Raw genomic sequence first — 23,053 nt, 5'->3', positions numbered from 1 at the left:
ACTCAAAAATCCTAATGGACCTACAAATGTTGGGTGACTTGGACTAAAAGGAGAATAGAATAGACTTTATTTGCATAGCCAACAGGCCATTGCATCGAAGGACAGACAGAAACAAAAATACATTACGGAAATAGTTATCATAAAATAATCTCAGTACTTAAAACTTGGCAGAGGTAATGATAATAATAATAAGATCCTAGGCGACGACACTGATGTCATTCAGATAGCAGCTCTCAGTCTCATTGCTCTCTCGACAAACCTGGCAACCTTCTCTGTTGTCGAGCTGCTCTGGTCAGCTAGGAGTGAGAACAACTTGGCTTCACAAGAGCGGCCCGGGATGGCAGATAGTAGCGGCGTGATGGTCTCGTTCCTGAGATCTTTATACAGGGAGCAGGACAAGAGAACGTGTGACACAGTCTCCACGTAACCAGCTCCACAGGGGCAGAGCCGGTTCTCGAATGAAATTTTTTGATATCTACCTTCAAGAACAGCTGATGGTAACATATTTAGTCTGGCCAGTGTAAAGGCCCGCCTAAGTTTTGGAGTGGTTAGGGTAGACAAATAAGGTGCCCGAAAATCAAAGTGGGAGGGGGGCAGATAAGCGTACCAAGCACTAAATTTCTTAATATAGGCCAGATTATTCTGTTGCTCAATGTCCTTCATGCGCTGGTCAATAACGGTTTTTGCCTTGGGTAGACCCATTTTCAGGAGATGCTGTGCTTGGAGGCCACATGTAAGTAGTTTTTGATGCACTACTTTGGACCACCGACTTCTATGAGCATCTCGTGCTACTAGAGGTAGTAGTCCAGATGGGTTTAAGTTTAAGCGAAGCCAATAGTTGAATGTTCTTAACCAGGTCCGGGTTTTGACGGAGAGGAGGCCAGTCTCCAGCCGTAGGGCCGCATTTGGTACGCATGGTGGAACGGCTAGAATCTGTCTTAAAAATGTAGGCTGGACCGTTTCAAGTGTGCGGCAATGGTTTCCTGTCCAGATTTGGGCCCCGTAGAGAAATTGCGCCAAGGGTTTTGCTTGAAAGACCTCAAGGGCTGCTGGGATATGTCTGCCCCCCTTCGTAAAGTAAAAGCGAGACAGTATTTTGGCGCTTTGAGATGCTTTTTCCCTAGCATATTTATGATGGGCCTCCCAGGCCCGTGTTGACTGGAAGACTACTCCGAGGTATTTGAAAATTTTGACCTGTTCTATTGGCTGATTGTCCATCTCCCATCTGTGATATCTGTGTCTCCTAGCGAAGACCATGACTTTGGTTTTTTGGTGATTAACCACCAGTTGATCTCTCCTGCAGTAGGCTGAGAATTCCCTTAGTAGCCTTTTGAGGCCTACTTTAGTTCGTGATAAGAGAACCGTGTCATCCGCATAGAGGAGCGCTGAAATTGATTTTTCGGCCAATTTGGGGGCATGAAACTCCGGGGATGTTAGGTATTTGACCATGTCATTTATATATAAGTTGAATAGGGCCGGGGCTAAAATACAGCCCTGCTTGACTCCTTTGGTGGCTGGTACAGGGCCAATTAGTTGCCCATTTACTGAGGTTCTTACATGTAACTTGGAGTCTTTATATCAAGAATAGTAATCTTTTGTCAATGTTGGTAGCATTGAGTTTAGCCCAAAGTTTGACTTGTGAGATCGAGTCAAAGGCCGCCTTCAGGTCAATAAATGCTGCGTATAGAATCCCACGTGTTTTATTGACGTATTTGTCAATGAGGTGTGCTAATACGAAGCAATGGTCTATTGTTGTTCTGCCCTGTCTGAAGCCGGCTTGCTCCTCTGCCAGAACTGCCTCAGTTTCCATCCAGTCAATTAGTTTGATGTGGAGGTGTTTGGCATACAGTTTGCTGGGGATAGTAAGGAGGCTAATGGGTCTGTAGCTCGCTGGATCTGCCATAGGGCCCTTTTTATAGATTGGAATAATTACTGCCTCTGTCCAGCAACCAGGTATTATGCCTGTTGAATCGATGAATGTAAATATTGACGCCATTATAGGAGCCCACCAACTGATATTGTTCTTCATGAGCTCTGCTGGAATGTGGTCTATGCCCGGGGCTTTGTTGTTTTTCAGTTGGGCAATTAGTTTCCCCACTTCCTCTATGGAGACAGGAGGCCAATATGGTAAATTCTCGGGGTAGGCACTTGGATCATTGTGCTGGGCTTTGTCGTCATAGAAGAGGGTTTGAAAATATTTCATCCACTCCTGTGGTTCTACAGTACATGTGGGACCAATCCGCTCCTGGCCCAGGAGGCCCATAATGGTACGCCAGAAGGAGGTTGAGTCTTTCAGGACTAAAAGGAGAACCAAAGTTGGTGGAGCTTCACTGTATAGCTGTGGGAGCCTTTTTCTCAGTCCTGCCACCCTTGCAGGCACGTTTGGGTGGGACGCAGGAGCTGCCCCATGGCTGCCCCAGACTCTAGAACTCCCTAGAGAGGCTGTAGTGGCTCCCTCTTTGTCCTTCCACTGACAGGTGGAGGCTGTTTTATTCCAGGAGGCTTTGGGGAAGTGGCAGCTTTTAAGGAAAGTGGTTGTAATAGTGCCATGCTTTTTAAAAAACAATCTGCATTTTAATAGATTTATTTTCACCTCGTTTTAATTCTATTCCGAGTTTAATCACTTTAAAATTACTATTTTTATATGCTCTTAGCTCTCTGTGTTTTATCTGTGCTGGTTTTAATATTTGTGAGCTGCCTTGAGTCCAAGTTCTGGGGGAAAGGAGGGAAACAAAGGCGGGGGGGGGATCTTGGGCAGTCTATACTCAACACCAGGCTGTCAACAAGCCTGTGTGTATTAAATTCTGCATAGGGCTCTCCCTAGGGCTGGGTGATATGTCAATATATCATCCAAAAACCAGTTTGAAGTCCATATCGTGATAGCAGTTTCATAATTTTTGGCCTGACAACATATCACAAATCATGATATGTGTGTACGTGTGCTATGCAAAAAAACACAATGCAATAAAAACCGTGAAGCCAGCCAGTGCATCTACATAGCTCCGACCTTATTTCAGACATCATGATGTATTGGTATATCACAGTGTTTAGCTGGTGATATATCCCAATGTTGAAAGCCAGATATTGCCCAGCCCTACTGTTCGCCTCTACATAGTTCCATCCTTATTTCAGACATTGTGATATATCAATATATCGTGATGTTCAGCTGGTGATATATTGCGATGTTGACAACCAGATATGGCCCAGCTCTAGTCCTCCCACCCTCTTTTTAACAACAACAACAACAACAACAATAATAGGACACGTTTAAAAGCAGCAACTTATATTTAACTACAGCCACACCAAGCCCTTATAAACAGGCAGGGCAGAAAGGGAGGCACATAAGTGAATACTGAGTGGGGAAGAGCCAAATGTTAGCGTTAAGGGCCTGTGGAAGAACCCGCAACCATCACGAAGCATCCCATGTGGACTTCATAAGAGAGAGATTGCAGGCAAGGGAAGGATGGTGAAGATAAACTCACCGGGAAGAGTGAAGAGGCATAAAGCAAGGTCCCGTCTCCTCCCAGGCAGATGATAAAGTCTATCTGATTGGAGATATCATCGTAGTCTAAAAAAGAAAAAGAGTTTGAAAACACAGAATACGATTTTTAAAAATTCCAATCCTATCTGTTTAAAAGGGCAGAAATACAGCAGTATAAACAGATTGTGGCTTTTCGCTTGACCCTCCTTTAGTCCATTTACCTGCTCATTCTGGCTCTTATCTGACTGCTCTTGCTTTCCTTCTTTAAGGAAACAGACACAGCGCCTGAATTTGCATGTTGCAGTAAGTCAAAGTTACAAGCTTCATAAACCATACTGCGCACCCAGCTCAACTGCTATAGGTCATGGAAGGGTGATAGCTCAGAGGCATAGCTTTGCATGCAAAAGGTCCCAGGTTCAAACTATGGCAACTCCAGGCTGGGCTGGGAATGTATTCTGTCTGAAATCCTGGAGAGCTGCCACCAGCCAGTGTTGATAACACTGAGCTAGATGGACCAATGGCTGGACTTGGTATAATGAAGCTTTCTGTGCTCCTGTGCTCTTGCTTCGCTCTTCCCCTGGTACAAGCAGGTAAAGAATCAAAGAAGGCAATAGCCTAGCATTGCAGCCAAATGCAGGATTCTGGGTTGTTCTGCCCTAACAAACCACGATCTCTAGTGGAGCTTAAACCATGGCTTGTTGCTGATGCACTGACTGTGCCTTGTTAGGAGGAAACGAACCATGACCCCTGGCTTGAAGGCAGTGCTATGCTAGCCCTTTCTTGGCAACTCAAGAAAGCTTACTCAAGGAAAGGGGCAAAATGGGAGAGGCTGAGCTGTGCATGCTCTGGCATGTGGTTTGTGTGCAGTGTGGTTTATTAAGCAAAAAAAACCAAACCCCTTTTCACTAATATATACAGTTTATGCACACCTTTGCCTGATACAGGCATCCTTGTTCTACATCATTTGACTGGAGAACTGATCACAAAATTCGGAGAAGAGTGGATTTTGACACAGTTAGCTGTGTTTCAGTTCATAGATTTTTCCAGGAACTGCACACTAAGTAGTTTGTATATTAAAATGCAAACCAAACCAAATTTCTGCTGCATCTCTAGCTCCTGTTACATGCAAAACGCAACCGCTCTCTCTCTCTCTCTCTCTCTCTCTCTCTCTATATATATATATATTTACCTTCACTGAAAGTGCAAAATTTCTTCTTCACTGGTCCAAAACTATCATCGTTCATGATGGCTGGATCTTCCAACACTTTCTTTTCTACGTAGACAATCATGTTGTTCACCTGAAGGGTGGGGAGGAAAAGATACCAATGTAATTAAAACTATCTTAACACTGAGTGAAAAATAGAAGCATGACCTACTGAAACAAGTGGCATTAATATGTATTTATTTTAAAAAAACATACCCCACTTTTTGAGGAAATTCTCCCACTGTCAAGTACGGGAGTTCCCCTCTCCCTTCTGCTGGCTCACTGATTAGAATTAATGAGCATTTGGTAGATTTATAGTCCTTTTATTTCAGCATTATGCTACAAGCACAAACAGGAAACCATCCGCAAGGATATCAGTTGCCTACTCCGACTCCTCCTCACTTCCGCAGCAAGAAGCGCACCAAAGAGAAGTCCCTCTTCCTCTGCGTCTCCTTTGTTCTCTGACATGCTTGGACCTCCAAGTTTGGGGAGAGGGAGGGGTCCCCCTCCACTCTCAATTGATGTATCGCCCAGCCGCTCCCTCCCTTCTGGTTGCTTAGCTACTATCTCATAGCTGTGTCTGCCTGTCTCTCTGCTTCTAGAAGCGCTGGAAGGGGGGGGGCGAATATTCCCCCTCCTCTTCTGTTAGGAGCTGCTCTTCCTGCAATTGCATTCCCCAGTCTTCCAATCCAGACCAGCCCCTGACACCTACAAAGCACCTTATAATCTCAGATAAAAACTACTCTACCTACACTTTGGAACTCCTTGCCTATTGACACCAGGCAGACACCTTCATTGTATTCTTTTCAGAGCCTGCTTAAAACATTTTTGTTTAGGCAAGCCTATCCAGACACAGAGTTTACCCCAACCCTTCCTAGACTGCACATGGACCTTGTGCAACATGCAAAACCATGTGCTGCTCTACCACTGAGCTATGGCTGTTCCTCTTTAACGCAGAGAGCTGCCTTATATTATTTTATCTGTGAGTAATAAAATAGGTGCAGTAACTTTCAAAAGGCAAGGAGGAATCACATCAACAGAGTGACTATTTGAATACAAGAGAGAGGAGATCAGGGTTGCCTGGCTCTCCTACAACATTGAAAGCAGATGAAAGACATGAATGGGCAAAAGCACAAGGGCAAAACCAGTTTAACCACTCCGAGATTCCTCCTGAAGGGACAATAGGAACTGCGGTTTCATGAAGGAGCGAAGTGATCCCTGCCAAGGAGATCACAGCAATACAATTTTTCAGCTGGACTTAGTTTGAAACTCTGAAAAAGCTCCTATGTGTGAGGCAGTGTTTTGACAACCCCAAACCCAAGCAAACAGTTCACGCCATGCCAAAGTGAAATCCTCTTGGATAGATAGAAATGGCATATGCCGGCCACCTCAAACTCTTCTTGGCATTTATTTGCAGCCAAGGTTGGTCTGTTATGGGTTTTGGAAATGGTTTAAGCTTCCCCAGATCACTGGCCAAGCCAGCCAAGGCTGATGGGAGCTGGGGTTCAACAACATGAGCCACAGGTTCCTCATCCCTGAGATATAGGTCGTGGAAGCCCTGACTCTGGATGAACTTTCCTGAGCACTGTCAACATGCTTTAAGACACATCTCTGTAGCCCGTAAGAACACCCCACTTTAAAAAGCCCACCCCACTAAAATTCTTCGGCCGTCCTGGTTGAGCTCACTAAGGTAGAGAAGTCCAGCCTACCTCTGTGAGATAGATGCAGAGGTCTTTGAAGGGCTGCAGGAGACTGGCGTCCCGGATTTTTTTTATAACAAGGACACTCTTCGGAGGTTTGTTCCATGTCAACCGCTGGCTTGCTGGGTCCTGAATGTGCCTGCAAAAACACAAAGCCAGGAAAGAAACAGGTTGAAGTTCCTGAGACAAATCACGTTAGCACTCCTCACGAGAAAACGACCGGCCAACTTGGCTCTGCATTTGGCACGACTGAGAGACAGCAAGCTTTTCCTAGAGTGTGCTGCTTTGGTTGCAGGTGGAGGACGGTAAGAACATAAGAGCCTTTGTGAGTCTCAGGAACTGGTATTCATCCTGTCGATTCCTGGTTGCATGTGATAAAACACTGCCACAACTCCTCCTCAACATCTACAAAAAGAAAACAAGACCCTCGCCCATGCAGCCCTAGCATGATGCTAAAGAAGTGTTTGGCATAGCCTTCTCCCTGACAGGCTGCTTTCTCTATGTGCAGAGGACTTAAGGGAAGCATTTAAACACCTTCAGCCCAGGGAGCTGCGTTCTGGGAAGGGAAGAAGGCTTCATACCTCAATTCTGTGCTCAAGATTCAGAGGCAGAAGCAGAGAAAGAAACTTTTTGGACCAATGACCTTGTAGTGGCACAGGCAATTCAAAACTATTAGGGCATATTTAAGTATTATTTGAAATTCAGGTAGGTAGCCGTATTGGTCTGACGCAGTCAAGATATATATAAAAAAATTGCCCAGTAGCACCTTAGAGACCAACTAATTTTGTTCTTGGTATAAGCTTTCGTGTGCATGCAACTTAGGTGGTCTCTAAGGTGCTACTGGACAATTATTATTATTTTTAAAGTATTATTTGAAATGTTAGGGAACAGCCATAGCTAAATGGTAGAGCATCTTCCTTGTATGCAGAAAGTCCTGGGTTCAATCTCTGGAACTTCCCACTAGGGTTTTGAGAGGCTCCCTGCCTGAACCCCTGCAGAGCCACTGCCAGTCAGGGTAGACCAGTGTGCTAGTCTCCAGCTGTTTTGGGACTACAATTCCTATCATCCCTGACCACTGCTCCTGCTAGCTAGGGATGATGGGAGTTGGAGTCCAAAAACAGCTGGAGACCCACATTTGGGAAACACTGGTGTAGACAATGGATGGACAAATGGTCTGACTCGGTACAAGGCAGCTTCTATGTTCCTATGTCTTAAGGAAAGTACTGTAGGTCAGTAATAGTGCATCTGCTTTGCATCAGAAGGTATGTTCAGCTCCTGGCTTATCCAGGTAGGTCTCCCAGAGAAAGTGCAAGTATGTGAAAGCAGTACCGAGCTAGATGGATTAATGGTCCAATTGAGCAGCTTCTTTTGTAAGTACTGAAGAACACAATGTGTATTTTCTCTCCTGGCCCCACCCTTTTGGCTGAAGTTCCCCGGGTACAACCCACCTTTCATTTCTTATTCTTGGACACTAAAAGAAAGCTGTCCGAAAATCATTAAGCTATGGTTACTCAGATGCAAACATTAAAACTTGTGGTCCAAAATATTATTTGCTTAGGTACTACCATGGGTTAACATACTTCTGATGCTCAAAAGCCTGTTCATACATTCCTCTGCACAACGCAGAGGATTCAAGCTGCTCCTCACCCACCCCACCTGGGTGCTGGTTGAGATGAGAACATCGCCTCCCAAGGCCTGCTTCACAGATGTGTTTTTAAGATGCTTTTGCTTTTAATTGCATTGCTTTGCTTCTTTGGGGAGAACTCGCAGAACAGAAATTTAATAAGATATAATAATAATAATAATAATAATAATAATAATAATAATAATAATAATAATAATTACAGGGAATTGGCAGGCACTACACTTAGTTGGGACGCGGGTGGCGCTGTGGGTTAAACCACAGAGCCTAGGACTTGCTGATCAGAAGGTTGGTGGTTCGAATCCCTGTGATGGGGTGAGCTCCCGTTGTTCGGTCCTTGCTCCTGCCAACCTAGCAGTTCGAAAGCACATCAAAGTGCAAGTAGAAAAATAGGTACCGCTCTGGCGAGAAGGTAAACAGCATTTCCGTGCACTGCTCTGGTTCGCCAGAAGCGGCTTAGTCATGCTGGCCACATGAACCGGAAGCTGTACGCCGGCTCCCTCAGCCAATAAAGCGAGATGAACGCAGCGAACCCCAGAGTCGGCCACGACTGGACCTAATGGTCAGGGGTCCCTTTACCTTTACCTTACACTTAGTCTTGGTACCCTTATGTCTTGCAGACACCACTGCAGGCCCCCTCTGCACAAATGCCAACGTGTCACTTGATAACCTGAACTGCCTGGTGTGCAGCAAGCTGTAGAAAAGGGGGGGGGCATTACTTGTCCCAGGCAAAATGCTGACCTGCTTGGTTGGATCAGAGCAAGCACTCCTTCAACAAGCAGAATTAAGGAGTTAAGCTCAGCCAAACTCTCTGAACTACCTTCAGATCAACCGATATCCCAATGCTGTCCTGGACTTTGTGTTCCCTAATCTCCTCCTCACACCCATCTTTCCCCATCTTTAATGAGCTGGGCTTTTATTAGGGCAGCAAAGCTTGCCACCCCAGGTAGGTGCATCATGCAATTCCAGAGGTGCTGCCAAGGTATCTCAGTCATGCTTGGTGGGAAGGGAGTCAATTCTTAGGATTTCAAGGTGCGTCACCAGCAGCCAGAAGGATATGACAGCTCTTAAACAGCTGCTTGGGTTTCTCCTGCACCACTCTAGCACCGTATGCAATTTGCAAGAGTGCCATAATAATATAATAATATTCTTTTAATTCATATCCTGCCCATCTTGCTGGGTTTCCCCAGCCACTCAGGGTGGCTTATAGCATATATAAAAAACACAAGAGAGCATCAAACATTTAAAAACCCAAAATATCCTACATGAGCAAAAAACAACCCAATAAATCAATAGAAATCAATAACAACAACAATAATAAACAGCTTACAGTTATACCCAAATTAAAATAACTGCCAACCTCAATTAAACATTTAACCAACATCAACCCAACAAAAACAAAACAGAGGAACCAAAATTAGAACCGTTTAAAACATTTTAGCCAGTTGCCTTGCCCCAACCCAAGAGTGCATGCATGAGAAAGTAACGTGGGGGATTTCTAGATCTGAATAATGAATGACCTGACTTCTAGCTTTAATGGTGTTATGTCCTGATGGCACATGCTTAGGTGATCCTCTGATACTTACTTGGTGTGTATATCTTCCCCCCACTATAATATGCACCTCCAATGTTATTTCCTTATTCAAGCAAATAAGGTCTTTCTCCAGTCCTGCTGTTCTGAAGATCATGCAATTTTTGATTGCATTTTATCCACAACACCTTCCAAAGAAACTGGAGGAAGGCGGAACTTGCCTCCACACACAGTATCCCAAGAATGCGGAAAGCTGTGACCCTCCGGACGTTGCTCGATTATGATTTCCATCATCCCACGATGGACAGAGCTCATGGAGGTTGGAGTCCAGTAACATCCAGGGGTGACAGGTTCCTTATCTCTGCTTTAAAAGAAGGCAGAGCTGTGACGGCAATAGCTGGGGGCAGGGAAGGCAAGTGATGGCCTAGTTCAAGGATGGAGCCCTTTGGCCTTTCAGACATTGCTAGACTACAGCTCCCATCATCCTTGAGTGCTGGACACTCCAGCTGGGGCTGATGGGAGTTGGAGTCCCTGCACTATCCCATTTCTAGTTCTCAAAGACCCTAATGTTCTCCTCACCAGCTTTCAGAGGGTGAGAATTCCAAGACCATACAGTGGTGGGGAAATGTGTTGACCACAAAAGTTTGCAATGGAGGCACTGGGGAAAGCCATCCAATCCATTACGTCGAGAGCAGGGGCAGCCAATATGGTTCTCTCCAGAAGTTCCATTGTCCCTATCCATTGGCCATGCTAACTGGGGCTGGTGGGAGTTGGAGTCCAACACATCTAGAGAGCACCAGATTAGTGTAGGGTTTAAGCCAAGGAGTCTTGATTTTATGTCTTTCTGGAGAGCCACCTCCTTAATCCAGAATACATCAGGAGAGGGGGGCTCTCTACAGTTGACAGGGGTGCCCTCCAATCAGTTGGCATTTCTCTTGAGTATTAGCGAGCTAGAGACACGGGTTCAAAATCCCCAGCCATTCTCAAAGCCTACTAGATGATCGTGGGCCAGTCACTATCTCTCCCCTTAACCAACCTCACTAGATGCTGTGAAAATAAAAACAGGGGAGCTCCTCGGAGGAAGGGTGGGAAGATTTTATAATCAATAATAAGTAGTATTTTATCACAAACTTGGGTGGAAGGACATATATTTAAAGCTCTGGTCAGCATACGCATACATCTTTACCCAAGAACCTCAAGAACTGACTTGAACGTCATAATTTATACATACAAGTCCACTCACGTATCCCTGTACTGGTTGTATATTGGTCCCTGAACATGGTCTTTATTACTTAATTTCCAGCTTCATTTCCTTTAAAAAAATAAAAACAAAACCCAAAACTGCCAACTGACCCTGCTGTTGCAAGAGGAAAGCCTCCGGGAAATAGTGGTTCAGTGAATCATGTAGATTTCTAGAGACATTACTGAACATTGGTGAAATGTATAGGAACTTGCTTCGATTCCGGTATTGTTCCTTTCAAAAACCACTGTTACACTACTTTGATTTTGCAGAAGTATCTAAATTTGTGGTTAATAGTTAATTATAAGAAACTCTTATTTGTTCTGATAAGAGCAACGCTGTTAAAAAAATAATAGGAACATAATGTAAGAATATCCTGCTGGCTCATGCCAATGGCCCATGCATCCTATTCTGACAGTGGCTAACCAGATGCCCATTGTTGGAAACCCGCAAGTAGCACCCGAGCACAAGACTTCTCTCCCCTCTTGTGGTTTCCAGCAACTGATATTCAGAAACAACTCCTGTCTCCGACCTCGGAGACCGAGCACAGCGGGAGTCAACCTAGGCAACCCTGCACCGTCACAGAAGCCAGACGTCCTTGGCCTTCTGTGCAGAAAAACTGGGTGGATTCCTATCCGCCACCAGCTCTCGCCCTGCAAAAACCCTTACCTTAGGTGGCCTTAGGCAGACTGTTTTAACCTCACCGTGACACAAGGTTTGCTGTGAGACTGCCGCTCTTAAGCTCCGAGCTCAGGGGATGGGAAACCTGTAGGCTTCTAGATAACATTGGACTCCCAGCCTCCACATCAGACCCAGCCAGTATGCCTTACGGTCAGGAATGATGGGTGCTGCAGTCCAATATTGTGTTTCGATATTGATGTTGTAATTGTTGTGATCTGCCCTGAGACCTCAGCATGAAGAGTCGATAATAAATGGTTATCACCATCTTCTTAGAATCATAGAAATGTAGAGCTAGAAGGGTCCCTGAGGATCATCAAGTCCAACTCCCTGCAGTGCAGGAATATTCAGCTGTTCCATACAGGGATTGACCCTGCAACCTTGGTGTAATCAGCACGAAGCTCTAACCAACTGAGCTACCCAGTGCTGCTCTTCATCATCATCATCATCATCATCATCATCTGGAGGGACATCTGTTAGCCCACCCTTCCCCAGAGGAAGAGCTAAGGATACAAAAGGGGCAAATTCCCACCACTACCACAACCCCAGCCAACTCTGTCTTGAATCCAGAATGTGGAGAGAGTTGATGTTATTCTTTTATTCTCTACACAGTTTCTTCCCCACGTTGCTGGATACCCCACTCTTGCACAAAATGCAGAATGCCAGGCAGACCGCAGAATAGCCCTGATGAAGGGTTGGGTGGGTGGAGGGAATGCACATGAAGACATCTAAAAATAAAACTATTGTGTACAAAAAAGAGGAAGAAACTGAAGGAAGGAGTCCTTTGGCGACTGATTTTTTTATTGGCCGGGGTGAGAACAAGAATGCCCTAAGGAAAGGGAGATTCCCACGGCAGAGTTCAGTTTGCCATGCCAGGAACTTGCATTGCTGCCATAAAGCGGGTTTCAGACGAGAAAACCACCCCTTCCTCATACCTGGGGGACCAGGAAAAGCATAAAGGATTTCAACACAATCTGCTCAACCTATCTGGATCAGTTTGTAGAGCTACGTATCAGCTCAGCGGCGACTATGGGTTGCATCCAATGAAACCTTACTTAAGTTAACTGAAATGAATGGACCCAAGTCTACTCTGAATAGCACTGGACATAGCTCCATGCCCCACTGAAAGAAATCCAAGCCACCATTGAAACTAACCGAAGGTTTGGCTCATAACATGAAAGGTGGATAAAACCTCTTTCCCCCTGGTCTACTCACCACTTCCAAGCGGAGCTTCCAAAGGAGCGATCGTTAATACGCTGAAATATCTTCATTGCTTTTCTTTGCACGAGTCAGAGAGAAACACACAGCAAGACTCAACAGTAGAAAAAGAAGCCTTGAAATAATCTTTTGGAGCCGAACTACTACCTTGCAAAAAACATCACGCCCGCAAAGTTCAGATAGCCTCTCTTTTCAGATTGCTTTGGTCAAAAAGAAACGAAACCAAACCAAACCAGCCTTGCCATTTCATAAAGAAGCAGTTCCCCATAAAAAGGAGGCTAAAAGTTGCTTAAACAAAAGGATCCCAAAAACTACCAGGTTAGAAAAAGGAGGAGCAAAAACTTAGCGTATTTGTTAAATGTTCAATTTTTTTCCGCCAGGTCAGTCTGCATAACAACAGATTACCCCCCCCAAAAAAGTGTGTGGGGGGAAACCCCACGAAAGAGGTTTAATCAACACCAGACGGCTTAGTGTGCCTTCATGCAACACTTGGGAAGCCACTGCAAGTTTAATCTTGGATTTTGTTAAATTCCTCTTATTAAAAGGTAACAGGAGAGAGAGAGAGAGCACAGCTTTCAAATTGTGTGTGTGTGTGTGTGTGTGTGTGCGCGCGCGCAGGGGGTGAGGAATAAAAAAATTTTTTTGGAGCTACATGTATTAAAAAAAAAGTCAAGTTTTGAAGAAAGATGAAGATCTCCCGGTAGAATTTTAAAAGCTTAGCTGCCTTCTCCCTTCTTGCCTGGCAAAGCGGCTCCCTAGCTTGAAGGCTATTCTAGACTGCTGGGGTTACGATCTGCTGTCTGTCTGGGCAATTAAAGAGCTCTAAGTGCCTCCTGGAAAGCCTCTGGGCTGGACTAATCTCAACACATGCTGTCATTATATCCCTGCTCGCCCCAGAGGGAGGAGCAGCAGCAGCAGCGGCTGCTCAGCTGCCAGAATCTGGTGATAAAAATGCATGATGTAAGTCCAAAGTTGAGTAAGTGGCAATCATCCCTTAACCCTTCGGCTCCCAAGCCGTAGGAGGCAGACTGAATCCTCACGGGGTGCAACAGAAGAGGAGTGTGCTTGCAAGATACTCTCTGCAGGGACGTGATAAACAGGGAGCAGGTGATTTGTTAGGTCTCATCTGCACGAGACAGGTTCTTTGTCCACTCACCTGCCAGTCAGCAAAGCTCTTCCCCTCACTCCCTTGTGTGCTAAAATTGGCAGGTGGGCAAGAGAGGAATGGAGGGAGCAAGAGAGAGAAGCCACAGGAAGCTGCCTTATACAAAGTCAGGCTATTGGAACGTCTGTCTCAGTATTGCCTACACTGGCTGGCAGCAGCTCTTCGGGGTTCCTGGTATTCCCCCCAGCCCTACCTGGGGATGCTGGGGATTGAAACTGGGACCTTCTAGCAGTGTTAGAATCTCAGATATCTAATTTAATCGCCAAATGGCAAATTAAACCTAGGTTACGGTCGCCACAGTGGAATGTCTGGGTGCTCTTTTTTGCAATTAATTATTATTATTAATAATAATTTCATTTCTACAGCTTTTCATTTTAAAGAAAAAATCTCAAAGTAGTTTACAACACATTAAAAAAGTAAATAAAACAATCCAAAATAAAACAAATTCAAGCTTTGAGGGAAAATATTTCACATCCTTCTCTAAGTGGCATTTTGCTTTCCCAAGTCGTCAACCTGGTCTCCAGAGATCTTCACGTGGTCGCAATTGGACCATGGCTAATTTCTAGCACTGCCTCTTACATGCTACAGTAAATGGATGCTCTACCACTGGGATATCCTTTTCCCTAAGGATAAACTAAGTTTCTAGTCCTCACACTTCTGAATAAAGGGTTGATTTAAATAAGAAGCTGCCTTATGCAGTCAGATCATTGCTTTGTCTAGTTTAGTATAGTCACTGAATGTGGCTCTCCGGGGTTTCAGACTTGGGGGATTTTCCCAGCCCCACCTGGAGATACTAGGTTTTGAACTTGGGACCTTCTGTGTGCAAAGCAGATGCTCTAACCACTGAGCTACGGGACTTCCCTGAATGGTCAGCTTGCCTTTGGCTATTACAGCAGTGGCTGAGCTGGGGGTGTGCTAAGCAGAAGATAATGCGATTTAGAAAAAAAGGACCAACATCTGTAAAAATCTGACGGTCAGCCACACCTTGAAGCAACTGGAAGAGGAAGTGGACTCACCCACACCCTGCCTCTTTTGGTTTGGGAAAGTACAGACCAAGGAGGAAGAGGGGTGGGACACAAAAGAGAGAGAAAATTAAGAGCACAGGCCGCTCCGTTCAATAAGCGTTGTGCTAGTGCTAGACAAATATTAACAGTGTCTCCTGGCAGGTGATGTTTGAGGTGGCATTGACTAAGCTAGTTCATCCAATTGCATGGTGTTTGCTCCCATCCATCCCTCTGGACCAGAATTAAACGAAGTGAGGGGTGGGGAAGACTGGTCTGCGAAAAGCAAACGGGAATAATGTTTCAAACACCCGTATCAGGACTGAACCCAAGTTGATCTAAAACAACCTTCGCCAACCTGGTGCCCTCAAGATATTTTGGACTACAACTCCCATCAGTCCCAGCTAGCATGATTAGTCTTAAAAGCAACCATGAGCTGACTGACATGTAGGAAGCTGCCTTATATTCAGCTAGCTCAGTTGCTGTCTACACTGATCAGCAGCAACCCTTTGCTTAAGACAGAGGAATAGAGGAAGCTGGCTTATACAAACTATTGGTCCACCTGGTTCAGTCTACACTGACTGGCATTAGGGACGCAGGTGGTGCTGTGGGGTCTAAACCACTGAGCCTCTTGGGATTGCTGATCGGAAGGTCGGTAGTATAAATCCTTATGTCAGAGTGAGCTTCTGTTGCTCTGTCCCAGCTCCTGCCACCTAGCAGTTCGAAAGCACACCAGTGCAAGTAGATAAATAGGTACCATTGCGGGGGAAAGGTAAACAGTGATTCCGTGCACTCTGGCTTCCGTCACGGTGTTCCATTGCGCCAGAAGCGGTTTAGTCATGCTGGCCACATGACCTAGAAAGCTGTCTGTGGACAAATGCCGGCTTCCTTGGCCTGAAGCAAGATGAGTGCCGCAATCCCACAGTCGCCTTTGACTGGACTTAACCGTCCAGGGGTCCTTTAAAAGGTAAAGGGACCCCTGACCATTAGGTCCAGTCGTGGACAACGATGGGGTTGCGGCACTCATCTTGCTTTATTGGCCGAGGGAGCCAGCGTACAGCTTCCGGGTCATGTGGCTAGCATGACTAAGCCGCTTCTGGCGAACCAGAGCAGCGCACGGAAACGCCGTTTACCTTCCCGCCGGAGCGGTACCTATTTATCTACTTGCACTTTGACGTGCTTTCAAACTGCAAGGTTGGCAGGAGCAGGGACAGAGCAACGGGAGATCACCCCGTCGCAGGGATTCGAACCGCTGACCTTATGATTGGTAAGTCCTAGGCTCTGTGGTTTAACCCACAGTGCCACCCATGTCCCATAGGGGTCCTTTACCTTTACCTTTTTTACACTGACTGGCAGCAGTTCTCTGGGGTTTCTGGAAGGGGACATTCCCAGCCCTACCTGGAGATGCTGGGAATTGAACCTTCTGTATGCAAAGCAGACGCTCTGCTACTGAGTCATGGCCCTTCCCCTGTCACATGTTATGCGATTCCTTGACATCCTGGTCACAAAGGTGTCACCCATTCTATAAAACCCGCACACACACTTTAGAAAGGGATGTGGTAAAACAAACAAGTACGATAAATCTTTACTTGTTTCCCACTGCATGCAAAAGATGAAATTTGGGTGTGAAATGTAATAAGTAAGAACATGGGCTCCATGTTTTACACTACTGAAGACACCCACAAACCAAAGGAAAACTTTAAAAGAGGCCTGGATAACTGTATGAAGAACTTTGCCATACAGTTTTGATCAGCTCTTCTGTGCAATCCATGTTTCATTCACTGGACAATGACTGAAAGTGACATGCGTGGCTTAGACCGATGCAGATGTTAATTGTGCATAATACTTGCAGACATGGCCCAAATAAGTAGCACTGTTAATTATTTCCGATTGAAATTTTTCAATAAAAATTATTTAAAAACAACAACAACACCTGATTATACAAGCATTAGAATATAAATACCGGTAATTATAAAACACCATAAAACAAATCCAATTAAAACACTATAATATAAGTATCCATAACTAAGATGCAGTAAAACAACAGAACAATTAACACACCCCAAATTTTAAACTGACACAGTTTGGTAGGCTACGGCCTGGATTTAAGAACCCAAAAGCAGATTGCAAGGTAAGACCACAGTTGGACTGACATCTCTAGAAAGCTTTCTGAACCAGCTTTGCAGCAGAGCATCACCTGTTTACCACTGATGGCCGACACCTATTCCCAAGGAAACACCTGCTACCTTTTGAGAGATTGCCTCCTCCTCTATTGGATCAGAACCTGGGAGCCCTCAAAAGCCTTTGCACCTCAGCAGTCCATTTATGAAGATGCTACATCAAAACAGGATAATCCTACTCATGCTTTACAAAGCAATAAAGCTCCTGTAAACAGAACACCTCATGGTAAGTTCAGGCAATAATAGCTTTTTTTAAATAATAATAATAAATAATAATAATAATAATAATAATAATAATAATAATAATAATAATAATAGTAATAATAATAATGGCCGAAGCAAACAAGCAATTCAATGGTAACTGCAAACACGCAAGCACATCAGTATAACTCCATTTCAGCACAGCACCCTGTATTGCCATAAATGGGCAGCCAAATCTATGAATGAATGCAGCTGAAGAAGACACAAGTATGTATGGGAATGAATGAATATGTTTAATTATTTAACAGCAGAGAATCAGATGAATGGGATCAGGACCTTTTCCCTGAAGGCGGAGGCACTTACATGATAGTTTTGGGATTCTGCAGCATGCAGGCTTTTGGTCCAAATGTGGTCACTGGGCATGGTCCGTGCAAGGAGCGCGTCCTCCTGAAAGATGAAGGAGACAGTTTAGTTAAGTTGCTGGATTATCTAAGTTTTTTGGAGAGACTTTTCAAAACACGTTTTTTTTTAAGGTAGCCCCAACTTCATGCACAAAAGCATCATGATAATAAAACAGGATTCATATTCAGCTATGGCCCTTGTTTCCTAAAAAGCATTTCTAAGATTCCTCAAATGGAGCTGAATTGAGTTCCCTGGTGCAGGATATGAGCTAGAAGCCCTGAAGCAGTAACAAGGGGGCAGTGTTATTGTATCATGTCCCTTTACGAACTATGACAGCCTCCAGAGTGATTTGTGCAAGGGAAGGAAGCTTACAAATTGCATAATATGCAAACTGCATCTTGAATGACTAACAGACGCACTTCACCTTAGCTATCCTACGTTTCCCTAGCACAAGTAAATCATTAACACACTCACACAGTCCGCCTGAATGGCATTATATCATTAGAGCTGGAGAGGGAAATTTCGTACATTCGCAGGGGGGAATCTTCCATGCTTAAGGGCATGAAGTTAATGGGCATGACTCACTTAGGTTCTTTGTTTCAATGGGCCTACTCTGAGTAGAACTTAGTTGGCTTGGTTTTTTAAACACAACATGATTGTGTTTTAAAATTATGCATCCACGACAATCCAAGTTCTGTGACAATCCCACTCCCCCCTAAAAAAATGCACTGCGTTTTGCACCCTGAATAAATCGAACCAATTTGCCCAGTTATGCTTATTTTGCATAATCTATTCTCCCTAACTATATAAGGGATCATAGGGCTTGAAGCCTCTGCAAACTCTGGAAACTTTGTTCAGCAACTCCCCTTCTGAGATTCTGAGATTTCTGCTTCTGAGATTTCTGCTGGCCTGCACTCTTTCAAGTAAATCTTATGTGTTACCTAAACGCTTGCCTGGTCACCACAGGCAACAAGAAACTGCTGGCTGGTGAATGAGCTGGCTGGTGGAGCAGGGGCAGAACAAAAAATGCAATGGTCTGCTGCAGCATGGAAAGAGCTCTCTGCCCCTCCTCTGCCAGCCTCTCTCCCCATCAGGTAAAAATTATTGTGGGCTAGCAACTTTGGTGGGGCTCTTTTACAAGGCCCCCAATTGGGCTAGAAACTTCCTTCTTCACTTTTTAAACCAAAAGCTCAAAAAGTGAGCTTCTAAAGTGCCATGAAACTGTGCCACACATACAGGCTAGGAAGCAAAGCCAAATGCATAAGCTACTACATGCCTATGATAAAAAAGAGGTAGTGTGGCAATACGGGTTTCTTTTATATATACAATTTTCTGCTACAGTCATAAACAGTAGCAACTTTTAAAACACAATGGAGGTACTAGGTTTCTGGTCACATTACCCATTTTCCTCTTTGAAATTGGAGGTAAGCCTATACCAAGGCAGCAGGGTGCTGCACTTATGCTGCAGTCCCCAGTAGAGCGGCATGATCTGAAGGTGGAAGAGCAGTTTGGTACAGGAGTCCTGCCACGGACAGCAAAATCTCCCAGATTTCTTCTTCCTCTAACCCCCACCCCTGCACTGAGCAGTAAAACGGAACACGGCATGAGATGGCGCCACAGCACTGTGGAACTTCCCGGCTGTTGCAAGCCAAGCAAAGCACAACACAGTCAGGAAATTCCAAAACACAGGGGAAGCCAGAGAGTTTTCCCTCTAGCAGTTCTGGAGGGTGGTTTCGCACCCCTGGTTCTCCCAAGCAGCCCTGGTTGGGATGCTAATTAGTGAAAGGCAACTGCCGAGGGGTCAGGGGGAGCTCGTTGCGGTCTCCCACATTTACGATGCAAACAGTGCTTTCGAGAGAGGTGGTGTGGACGGTGACAACCCCTTCCTCTGTGAGGAGGCTTGGTGCCAGCAGTTGTCCAGCTCAGGAACTGGCCTTGGGAGAGCCCCCCATGCCAGCCAGACTCAGCCGTGTTGCCATTCTCCACTTTCCCTGCAGTGCGGGCCCCTGGATGCTTCTCAGCAGTGACGCTTTCGAACCGGGGCCAAGCCCCGCTCCCATCAACGGCAGGCGTTATCCATTTTTAAGCAACACAAAATGTAATGCTTAGGCCCACAGATCTGTATATTTTACTGGTTCCATGGATCTGGGGGTGGGTAGATTTCACAGGACTAATGCTACACCTGCCCTGGTTGGCGGATCATCAGCACCATGTGAACGGCCCCCTAAAGTCTGGAACCAGCTCTGTCCAGAAGTATCTGCGCCAGCCTGCATTTTTGGTGTGTCCTTTTTGATGTGTTCAGCAATGTGACCCAGTGTGCTGAGTTTCTGGAGATTAAAATACCACCAAGAACGCCCTGTTGGAATGGTCCGACGCATCACTGCAAGAAATGCTCTTAGTTTTAACATGATTCAACCTAAGTTCTCTTAGGTACAACATTATTATACGCCACAAGCTCAGCCTTCAGAAATGCATGACTAACGCACTGTCGCAAATCGGCCATCACAAGTTACTAGTCCTCCTGCCCACAACACACCTACGTGGCACAATGCAACAAGCTAAATAAGAGGGCTGGTCTTCTTTGGTTTCTCAACCAGGCAGCCTGGAGGCAAATTCACTTTGGCAGGTGACCAGGGAAGTCTCAGAAATAAAAACACACCTTCCTGATCACGTGGGGCAAACAAACATTGCCTCCAGAAAAGTGAGAAATGAATGCATGAATATAGACACCGCAGGACACAGACACACACACACACACAATCTTCAAATATCTAAAGGGCTATGATATGGAGGATGGCGCAAGCTTGCTTTCTCCTGCTCCTGAGACTAGGACCCGAACCAATGGGTTCATGTTACAAGACAGGAGATTCTGACTAAACATCGGAAGACCTTTCCAATGGCAAGAGCTGTTCAACAATGGGAAAGACTCCCAAGAAAGGTGGTGGACTCTCCTTCCTTTGAGGTTTTGAAGCAGAAGTTGGAAGGCCATCTGCCATGTATAATCTAGTTGAGATTCCTGCATTGCGGGGGTTGGACGTAGATGACCCTCACAGGCCCTTACAACTCTATGATTCTATGAAAGTTTAAGACCACTCTCTACAAGGTCTCCTCCAGAAGTTGAGATTCCAACTCCCATCATTCCCTACCACACTAATCATGCTAGCTGGGGCTGATGGGAGATGAAGTCCAACAACATTTAGAAGGCCCAAAGTCACACCCAGTGAGTTCCTTGGCCAAGTGGGGAATTGAACCACCATGGGCTTAGCCACCTCAGCTAGGCCAACAGTTTCCACTGCCATCCTCCAGGGCAAGGAAACTGGGCTGAGGAGAGCTGGAACTTGCTGAGCTCATGAAAGAGGCAAGTCTTCCCTTGCTAATGATTGGTAATGTAGGATACCACCTCTTAGAAAGACAGAAAGCCGAAACCACATAACATCGGTCTTGAAAGACCTACATTGGTTCCCAGTACGTTTCCAGTAACAATTCAAAGTGTTGGTGCTGACCTTTAAAGCCCTAAACGGCCTCGGTCCAGTATACCTGAAGGAGTGTCTCCACCCCCATTGTTCTGCCCGGACACTGAGGTCCAGCACCGAGGGCCTTCTGGCGATTCTCTCACTGCGAGAAGCGAAGTTACAGAGAACCAGGCAGAGGGCCTTCTCAGTAGTGGCGCCCACCCTGTGGAACGCCTTCCCATCAGATGTCAAAGAAATAAACAACTATCTGATGCTTAGAAGACAGCTGCAGGCAGCCCTGTTTAGGGAAGTTTTTAATGACTAATGTTTTAATGTATTTTTAATCTTTTGTTGGAAGCTGCCCAGAGTGACTGGGGAAACCCAGCCAGATGGGCGGGGTACAAACAAACAAACAAATATAGTAAAAATAAAAGTAACATAAAATCACAGATTAGGTAACTTTTGCAAGCCCATCTACAAGACTGCCTTAAAGCCCATGGTTCCTCTTCTAAAACACAACTTTCCCCCCTGAACAAAAATACAGATTCTCAGAGTATTGCATGCTTCGTAATTGTTTCTAAATCAAAGCACAGATTCTCAAGAGTTCTGCATCCTTTAAAACTATCTTTTCCCCACTGAACAAAAGCATAGATTCTCAGAATGCTTTGTCCAGTAACAATATCTGCCCTTTGAAAATGTGAGCATGCCAACAAGCAGTGCCAACACCCACACTGCGGAACTCCCTGCCTATTGACATCAGGCAGGTGCCTTCTTATGAAAACATTTTTGTTTAGGCAAGGCTATTCAAACCTGTAGAATATTGACAAGCTTTTAATCTCTTTTTAGCTCATCATTGATTTTAACCATTTTAAAAATGTTTTAAATAGTTGTTTTTAATCTGTTTCCCCCCCCCCCCCGCCCATCATTGCGTTGCTTTATTCTTTCTGTAAACTGCTTTGAGGTTTTATTACGATCAAGTGGTATATAAATCTTGTTCAATAAATAAAACCTGGTCATAAGGTAAAATCGTGTTACTTCCATTACAGGATGTAAAAACATTTTTTCTTAATCACTGATGAAAGCAGTAGCATCATTATTTCTAATCACCACCCAAGGAAGATCATCAGAGATTACTCCTTAGGTAACAGTGGCATGGTTATGGCTTCTGAGTATTTATAGCAATAACCATGTCATCATTACTTAAGCAGTAATCCCCATCATCACGGGTACCTAGAACAGTGACTAAACAGTCCCATGAACTTTAGCAACTTCAAATCGACTCTGCCTGCACCCTCATCCTGACATTCGTGTATTGCCACAGCCCAAATGACCTCCAGATTCAAAGCCAGTGTAGTGGTTAGAGTGTGAGACTAAGACGTAGGAGAACCAGGGTTGCAATACCCACTTGGCTGTGAAGCCCACTGGCTGGCTTTGGCCCGGCCACTGCCTCTTAGCTTAACCGACCTCACAGAATTATTAGTGGATGCAGCACTCTAAGAATCTATGCTTTCCTATGGGGGGGGGAAGAGTTTTAAACAGGGACAATGGGCTTTAAGGCAGCTGTGTAAATAAGCTCACAAACGTGAACTAGTCTGTGATTTTATCTTATTTTTATTTTTACTAGCTTTGTAAGAGCTGAACAAGTTCTAGCTCTCCTCAGCCCAATTTGTTCACCCTGAAGGATGGCAGTGGGAGCTATTGGCCTAACAGGGGTGGCTAAGCCAGCGGTGTAGTGGCTAGCGTTTCACTAGGACCTGGGTTCAAAACCCCACTTGGCCATGAATCTCCCTGGGTGATACTTTGGGCCAATTGCCAACTCTCTACCTAACCTACCTGCTGTTTTTGATAGGGTTGCTTCTTTTTTCTCATATGTGTGTGTGTATGTGCGCGCGCGCATTGTATGTTTTTAGTTGTTGCTGTAAGCCACCGTTGGAGAAAGGAGAACTTAACAATACATA

General features: G+C 45.1%; 1 protein-coding gene across 5 annotated transcripts in view; it reads right to left on the bottom strand.

The window, feature by feature from the left end:
* Positions 1-23,053, bottom strand: part of NADK (NAD kinase) — a 48,331-nt gene that overhangs the window by 8,162 nt on the left and 17,116 nt on the right. For 4 of the 5 annotated variants that reach the window (XM_053400712.1, XM_053400711.1, XM_053400710.1 and 1 more), the window contains 4 exons: positions 17,605-17,688; positions 6,395-6,524; positions 4,671-4,779; positions 3,483-3,568 (listed from right to left, as the gene is read on the bottom strand). In XM_053400712.1, the coding sequence (XP_053256687.1) occupies positions 3,483-3,568; positions 4,671-4,779; positions 6,395-6,524; positions 17,605-17,688 (409 nt within the window). Of the gene's footprint in view, positions 1-3,482; positions 3,569-4,670; positions 4,780-6,394; positions 6,525-12,691; positions 13,019-17,604; positions 17,689-23,053 lie in introns of those variants that run through there. The other variant, XM_053400715.1, reaches the window with a different exon arrangement.

Source organism: Podarcis raffonei, chromosome 8, assembly GCF_027172205.1.
Source record: "Podarcis raffonei isolate rPodRaf1 chromosome 8, rPodRaf1.pri, whole genome shotgun sequence".
NCBI classification, from domain to species: Eukaryota; Metazoa; Chordata; class Lepidosauria; order Squamata; family Lacertidae; genus Podarcis; species Podarcis raffonei.
Note: the sequence above shows the minus strand (reverse complement) of the source record. Positions and strands in the feature narration are given on the sequence as shown.